This window comes from Seriola aureovittata, chromosome 16, assembly GCF_021018895.1.
Source record: "Seriola aureovittata isolate HTS-2021-v1 ecotype China chromosome 16, ASM2101889v1, whole genome shotgun sequence".
NCBI classification, from domain to species: Eukaryota; Metazoa; Chordata; class Actinopteri; order Carangiformes; family Carangidae; genus Seriola; species Seriola aureovittata.
Window position 1 is genome coordinate 20,020,826 of NC_079379.1, and position 8,021 is coordinate 20,028,846.

The 8,021-nt window shown below is 40.9% G+C and overlaps 1 protein-coding gene across 1 annotated transcript; it reads left to right on the top strand.

Annotated features, from left to right (window-relative positions):
• The first annotated feature begins 1,089 nt into the window (after positions 1 to 1,089).
• Positions 1,090 to 8,020, top strand: zgc:110239 (uncharacterized protein LOC550326 homolog). The gene is made up of 11 exons (XM_056398830.1): positions 1,090 to 1,249; positions 1,878 to 1,937; positions 2,024 to 2,116; positions 2,955 to 3,127; positions 3,708 to 3,966; positions 4,062 to 4,257; positions 4,407 to 4,600; positions 4,698 to 4,789; positions 6,553 to 6,714; positions 7,176 to 7,365; positions 7,456 to 8,020. The coding sequence occupies exons 1-11, from the start codon at positions 1,204 to 1,206 to the stop codon at positions 7,641 to 7,643; spliced, it is 1,653 nt and encodes a 550-aa protein (XP_056254805.1). The 5' UTR covers positions 1,090 to 1,203; the 3' UTR covers positions 7,644 to 8,020.
• The last annotated feature ends 1 nt before the right edge of the window (position 8,021 follows it).

Genomic DNA, 8,021 nt, shown 5'->3' on the forward strand with positions numbered 1-8,021 from the left:
TCCCCATGTCAGCCCTTTCCTTAGACACAGGATATAATCAGATTACATAACTCGCTGTTTTATTAAAAGACACATTCACAGTGAAGGAATGTTCAAAGTTTACAAGCAGCAGCAACGATCAATAAACTGCAGCAGTAAGTGAAGGTAAAATGCAAGAATAAGCACAACAGCAGCTGTGCACGAATTTCAAGTTACTAATAAATCATAATCACAATGTTCATAGTTAATTTATTTGAAAAACATTTTGACCAAATAAAAAGCACTGACTTTGTTCTGCGTCAACATGTGTATTCCATTAAAATTATGATTAAATGTCATAAGTGACAACATTTATTTTGGTGATGGTCTCAGAGACACGTTTAAACACTTCAGCATAAACTATCTGTATGGACAGTACTAGTGCAAAGTGAGAAATTGTAAATTATGTCAATTGCGAATTGGGTGAAAACACCCTTTAAGTCCTGCAAAGTGTTTGAATAACATGAGTCAAACCACCTTCCCTGCACTGCAGACTAACTTCCTGCATTACAGATGGCATATTTTCTCTCAAGCATCTGACAGTATCACTAAAACACACCCTGGCATCTTCTTTTGTTTGTTTAGACTTGTCACTTTAGTTTTCTATCTCTGTTATTTTTCTTTTCTTTTTCAATTATTTTTTATTTTCCTTTATACTATTTATATTAGTCATACTACACAGCTTCTTTGTACTTCAGACTTTTATTATTTATTACTGTTTAAATACTGTTTTGTTTTTTGATTTTTAACCACTATTCCCTTATTTGACTTACTATGTAAAGTTGAATCGGCTCTGAGATCAAATATTTTATTACTGGTAATGATGTTTGCAATTTTATCAATCATTTGACAACAACTCAGAGTTTTGACAGCGCACAGCTGTTTCCTAAAATCTGTAACTGGTGGTTATAGATGGTTAATTTTAGTGCAGTCTATGGTTTAGTCATGTGACACAAATCACATGGTATCCATGCGGATAAAACCCACCTCTCGTATCTGATTGGCCTACATCTCTCCACGCTACTATATGATTGGTCGAGAGAAAACGTCAGTAACTTTTGTCTTGCGGTTTGTTATTTACTAAGTGTTTTGGAGAGGTGTAGGCTGCGGGGTCATGTGTTGTTGTTAGGAGTTTGGTCTGAGTACTTTTCTGTATCTTGTGTTTCTGAGCTCGAAGCAGAAGAAATGCGGTGCTGGTACTTTGCAGCTGCTCTTCTGTGCGCTGCCATAGGTAAGAGACTACATTTCATCTGCTACTTCGTGATTTCAGCTAGCTACATGCTACAATAGCAGCTAGTCGTTATGATAGCTACGTTATCGTTCAGGGTCCTGGCTCATATTCTCTGAAATAAACTGCCATATAGCACTGGTGGAAAAACTGTGATAATTTTGTTAAAATACCAGTAAAAACCTGCCTGTTTCAGTCTTGGAAATGTGCAGACGTGTGCAATTTACGCCAAACTTCCGCAAAAAAAAATGTAAATTTAGAATTGACTTGCTTTTCTGGATGACTACATTCTCCTTAAAATACGGTTTACGATCCCAATCGAAACTGTTAAATTTATTCTTTAGTTCGTCTTATATTAAATGTACCATGCGACGCTTACTTAACTAAAACTTAATGAAATCACTCTCAAAGGGCTTCCCATGCTCTGCCATTCTGTATGTGTAGGAAGGGAAGAATACAACATTGGCTAAATTACCACATTTTCATTTCAAGTGATAAGGACACACTGTTAGAGCAATTGCCTGATGTAAGAATATAATTACACTTATTCTATTTGTCCTGTTTGTCATATGAAATAAATGGAAGAGATCAATAAAAGGAGTGAAAATGCATTTCCTGTGTTTGTTTTCAGCTACAGAGGGAAAAGCAGTCCCTTCCACTCCAGATTTTGGGAGCAGCTATCATGTGAAAGGTAATCCATGTACCACGAGAGGATTCAGGGTGTCCTTATCTCAAAACGTAGCCTCATTACTTAACTGCTCCACATTTCCACTGCAGGAGTGATCTCTCTGCCCTATGCTGAGATCAAGGAGCCATTCGAGGCCTGGTTAGACCTTCCAGCACAGTCCAGCAGAATAGACTACTACCATGGTAAGAAAACCTCTTGACCCTCTTGGCTGTTTCTCTTAAAACCTGACTCTGTATCTTCCCCGCTTGGTTGGATTAGTGATGTGAAACTGATATCCTGTTGTGTCAGACCAAAGTGACCGGAGTGGAGCATAATCAGTCAGTGTATAAGGAAAGAAGTAAAGAAGTGCTGACTCATATTACATATTCATGTGACTCTGAACCTTTGATTTGCAGTATTTCAGATGAGCTCTGGTTCCCCAGTCATAACAAGGTGCTTATGTTAACAAAAGGATAAGGAAGTCTATAATTGTTTAGTTGCAAAGGAAGAAATATTTTCATATTGGGTATCCAGAGCAGAAATGTTATTTTGTTGGGCCTTCCTCTTTTTTTTTTTTTCTACAGCAAATTAAACGTGCACAAAACATTAACCTACTCTATTCATCTCTACAGTTATCACTGTGCAGTCTGTAAGTAAATAAATACTCACACTACTTCACCGCTGAGTTACTTCGTGAGAAACGCTGATATGCTCACATGTGTTTTTCACACACGGTAGCGGCACCGGTTCAATAGTGTCTGTATGTAGTCTTGTGTAAAAAAGACTTTCCTGATGTCGGTCAGCTCACTGTCAGTGTGGTATATTGTTGTTTGGGGACAGGAACTGACACGGACTTGCTCGGCCAAGTTCCGGGTGATAGTTATAGCCTACAATAATGGTGAATCACATCACTTTCTTATGGCCCCATAGCAAATGTTTCATGGTGCGGTGTAGGTCTGCAACCCAGGAAGTGGAAAACCTCTGCCTCAAAGGAGCCAATAATGTCGTAACTTTAACGTCTCTCATTTTGATCACCAACAGGCCAAGTGTCGACATACCAGTTGGGGGCAGACGAGCAGTGGGGCGTCGCCTATAAAATCACTCCTGAGACCACAGAGGTGGAGCAGAATGTGATGAAGTGCTTTCAGGTCAACGGAACAAAGAATGAAACGGTCACACCGCAGGCATCACTGCCTGATGTACAGGGCTTCCAGGTGTGTGTGTGTGTGTGTGTGTGTGTAAAAATACTCAGTTTAGTCTTTAAACACCAAAACATAGTACTATAGTCTTATCAGCATAAACAAACTTTAACTTTGACCTGTTTTCACTGCATGGCACCAGGTGAGATCCTGCATTATTTTACAGTACAGAAACAGACATACCAGCAAGTGTAACTATTTGCTCATTCAGCTGCTGCATGTTTTGGTGTTGCACTACAGCAGTCAAAGAAACTGGTTTAACACTCCCTGCCATGCAGACTGTGTGGTTAATTCCTGTAAAGGGGCTGTAGAGCCTCCAGAGAGTCTGTTAAACTGCAGCCTTAATGAGTGAGATTTAAATTCATTGTGAGTTTGATTCTTCTCTAGTCTCACAGCTTTGCACCAATACAAACTCATAGCGGTGTTGATGACTGGGGAAAAACAGGGTTATGTAAAAGCAAAGCAATTGGCATAATCTTCTTTATAATAGTGAAATAATAGCATTCAAAATAATTATACTAAGGCTTCAGATTACTGTTAATAAAATACTCTCATCTCTGTGTTCTCACATGTTAAATGTTTGTTCCCTCCATAGTTCCTGAGGATGGAGTACTACGGAGGCTCCCTGTGTGAGGTCTGGCAGAATGTGACTACTGTGGGTTACAAGAAGAACACATACACACTGTGGGTGACCCATTCAGAGAAAGCTGCGGATGGCAAAGAGCCCGCCACTCCCCTCCACTATGAGATGATGGGCTACAACACACTGCTGGGGTCCCACTATGACAAATACTTGGTGGACTATAAGGAATTCAGCACTCATGTTGACCCCAAAGTCTTCTCCCTGCCAGACGGTTTGTGGCCTCCTGCTGTAGTTACATACTGTACATGAAGACCAGTTAAAACGTGAAGAAAACGTATATTTGTTCTGTCAATTTTCCCTCTGTAGGGATGAGCTGTGGGGGATTTCCTGGTCCAGGAGTGGAGCACCACATGTTGGCCAATCCGATGAAAGATCTCATCCACACCTCCGCGGCAGGCCACTCGCAGCGCATGTTCAGCCATTTTAAGGAGAAATTTCAGCGTCAATACAGCGACGAAAGAGAAAACGAGAAGAGGGAGCACGCTTTTGTTCATAACCTCCGGTGAGAGGGAAAAATAATACAGAAGAGTTGTGACACTGGCAGCATCACCATTATGATCTTCTCTTAAAGGACATAGCCATGTTTAAATGCAGTCTGCAGTTGAAGGATTTTACATGACCTGATAACTGTGTCCTTGTTTGCTACTCTAGGTACGTTCACTCCAAGAACAGAGCAGGGCTGCCTTTCGCTCTGGCCCTGAACTCTCTGTCAGATCGCACCATGTCAGAGCTGGCCACCATGAGGGGAAGGAAACATGGAAAGACTCCAAACAGAGGGCTCCCCTTCCCTTCCAGGGTTTATGAAGGGGTGAATGTGCCTGATTCACTTGACTGGAGGCTTTACGGTACATATAAATACAAATATGTACGTCTGAAATGTTCACCCAAGATGCATCTGTTTGGCAGGACACACTAGTATTTACATCAGCTCTTCCCTTTCAGGTGCTGTGACCCCAGTGAAGGACCAGGCCATATGTGGCTCCTGCTGGAGCTTTGCCACCACTGGGACAGTAGAGGGCGCTCTCTTCCTAAAGGTAAGGAATAATAAGGAAGCAGCTTGCACCACAGTCACTGGCCCCAATCTGTTCTTTATAACTGACTGGGCTTTTTCCATATGCTCTTTGAAGCCACAGATGTTCAGCGTGAGGCTTTGTCTGTCCATGTTTTTGATTGATTTGCATTGCAGTTATTGGCATTTTTTCTAAAATTTGTAACCAATGATAAGATGTGGTGACTACTGCAGGGAAGTGGGTCATTTATGCAGAAAACCTACAGCAGATTACAGAGAAATGAAGGATATATAGCGTCAAACATGCTATAGAAATGCATTAATGATTAACATGATCTAGATATGAGATGAAGTGAGTTACGTTGTTGGGACAATGTTCAAAAACAGCAGCACAATAGAATAAGGTTTTAAAAAATGACCAGTGTGAAATGCATAGAATTATAATTACTGTGGACTTTTGTCTGAGGATGAACTGAGGATAGTCCATAGTCAGTCAGTTTATTTAAATAATTTTGTACATCTGATGCCCTTCAGTTGAGGAGTTGAAAGCTTGAGAAAAGCATCACTGAGTGAAGAGAGGTCTTCCCCTTCAGACCAGGGGCCACTCCACAAGACGAGTCATTGTGTAACTTTCACTCACATTAGACAGACTTGACCATGTGTGTGAATAAATAAAACTGAGTGAATGTCAGCTTTGGCCTCCCTCCATCCTGTGGAAAGGCAAAGAGCTCAAAGGCATTCCTTCTCCGGTGTTGCTAAGCAACTCAATCCATAACATTGGACCTGTTTGGTATGGGGTTTGATGGTACCCCATTGAAGTGACCAAATTCCTACACACACACACACACACACACACACACACACACACACACACACACACACACACACACACGGGAGGTGCGGAGGTTATTTAAAAAATATTTTTAAGTTTAGAAAAGCCTTGACAACATTAAGAAATGTTGTTTCAAGTAACATTATAATTCAATAACAGTTAATCCATTGGTTACATATTTAACTAATATTTAAACCTATAAAATCTAAAAAACATGAACAATATTCCAACAAAACTTGCAGCAATTTGTTAAAAAGCTTTTTTTGTTTTTCTTTTTGCAAATGGAGGCAAGCAAATCCTACCATTTAATGTTTTACAGTTGCAGTTTTACGGATTACTACACTGTTTTGCCACATGTCAAAAATAACGAGACCACAGAGTTAAGAGCTTCTGATCAGATCTGGGGGTGAGTGCTCCACTAATTGCTGCAAGTACAGTTTGATTTGACTGTGAGAAAGTGCTGTTGAGGGATCCCAGCGGTTCGTCTTTGTGCCTTTGCCAGCACACAGCGCGGCAGCAGGAAGTGACCTGCGTCCCCGTCCCCACAGGCATGTTCATAAACAGAGGGCCCCCCAGGGGCCAATTTTAAATGTACTTCTTCGTGATCTCACAGCGTCTGCCTAGCAACCTGTAGATAACAGCTGGTGTAACAATGTTTGTTATAAACTTCACTGTGTCTCCATCTTAAACCATGAGCACATGTCTGGCTGCCTTCTCTGCTTTAGTTATGTACTCACTGTATTTTCTACATGACCTTTAGTCTAATTTCTTTTCTTATGTGATCAGTGATTTCTTGAGTTTATTTTAGGTTTTGAGAGGCTGGTTTGATGGTATGAGATGACAGAGTTGGTGAAACTGTTGGTGTTGTTATTCAGAGAATTTGATTGATGCAGAGAAGGGACAGGTTAATAATCCGCATTTGGAGCATAGTCACATGGTTTCTTCTTGTCTTGCAGACGGGCTCCCTGCAGGTTCTGTCTCAGCAGATGCTGGTGGACTGTTCCTGGGGTTTCGGCAATAATGGCTGTGACGGAGGGGAGGAGTGGAGGGGATACGAGTGGATAATGAAACATGGCGGCATCGCCACAACAGAAACTTACGGAGCCTATATGGGAATGGTGAGTGACTATATAGGTGAATAACCGGTATATAGTCAATACTGAAGGAGAGTGAGTTTCAATTCACTCTTGTTCAGTATTTTTCTTCTTATTTTTATTTTATTTTATTTTTTGAGGACGCAAGCAAAAATAAAACACATGTTGGCAGCAGTATTTCTTCCAGCTAAACTTGGGGATAACTGCCAAAATACAGAGTTACAAGTTCCTATGAAATGTGAGTCCAACTGACTGCATCTAATTATGTCCAGGAAAAAGACAGTGAGGCACCTTGAGACATTTTCCACCAGTACAATGTGCCTCTGAAAATTTTAGATTTTCAGTTTTTCATTGTTTTAAAAGTTTAAAGTAACGCACAGTGTGATTTCTAAGTCTGCTGAGGAACTATGACAGAATAATGTTTTATTTTTCTTTGTGACTGGATGAGAGACATCAGATGTGTTTTTGTTTGCCTGTCTGAACAGAATGGATTTTGCCACGTGAATGCATCCCAGCTCACTGCACAAATCCAGAGCTACACCAACGTCACATCAGGAGACGCAGACGCCCTTAAGTTGGCTCTCTACAAAAATGGGCCGGTGGCTGTTAGTATCGACGCATCCCATCGATCCTTTGTTTACTACAGCCACGGTGTCTACTATGAACCTGCCTGTGGTGAGTTCACCCCTCAATGGTGCTTCTACTTTTTACAGCCACCACTGTCTTCCTCTCTCTACAACTCAGCATGTTCCTTGTGTTTTTCAGGTAACACCACGGATGATTTGGACCATGCTGTGCTTGCAGTGGGCTATGGGACCCTGAACGGGGAGCCATACTGGTTAATAAAGAACTCATGGTCCACCTACTGGGGCAACGACGGCTACATCCTCATGTCTATGAAGGATAACAACTGTGGCGTCACCACTGATGCTACATATGTAACACTGGCATAGATGTGCTTTTGTCCTAATGTTAAAACCACTACGTGAATGCGTGAGGATGAATGACCCCAAATTTGGAAGTGTTGAGAAGAGATGTAGGTGTTACATCAGACTGAGCTGCTTGATAATAATAACGTGTTAAATATTGCTGATAAATGGCGACTGAGTGAACTCGCACAAAGCACACATATGCATTTTCAAAAATGGTCCTGATGAATTTACTGCTGAGGACACGTTGGCACAGTGCCTTCCTTTCAGTTGTACAAAACACATTTTGCGACATTTCCATTTGTTGTTCATAATTTTAATTTTTGTAATTTGTTGCATCGTTTCAAATGCACTGATCTGGAATCAATGCAATAAAAAAAATAAATGGAAAATTGACCATTT

Excerpts from the sequence above, each read along its gene's own strand:
- zgc:110239 (XM_056398830.1), top strand. The coding sequence starts at position 1,204 with ATGCGGTGCTGGTACTTTGCAGCTGCTCTTCTGTGCGCTGCCATAG. Across the intron at positions 1,250-1,877 it reads TCTTCTGTGCGCTGCCATAG|CTACAGAGGGAAAAGCAGTC; the intron begins GTAAGAGACTAC and ends GTTTGTTTTCAG. Across the intron at positions 4,790-6,552 it reads AGGGCGCTCTCTTCCTAAAG|ACGGGCTCCCTGCAGGTTCT; the intron begins GTAAGGAATAAT and ends CTTGTCTTGCAG.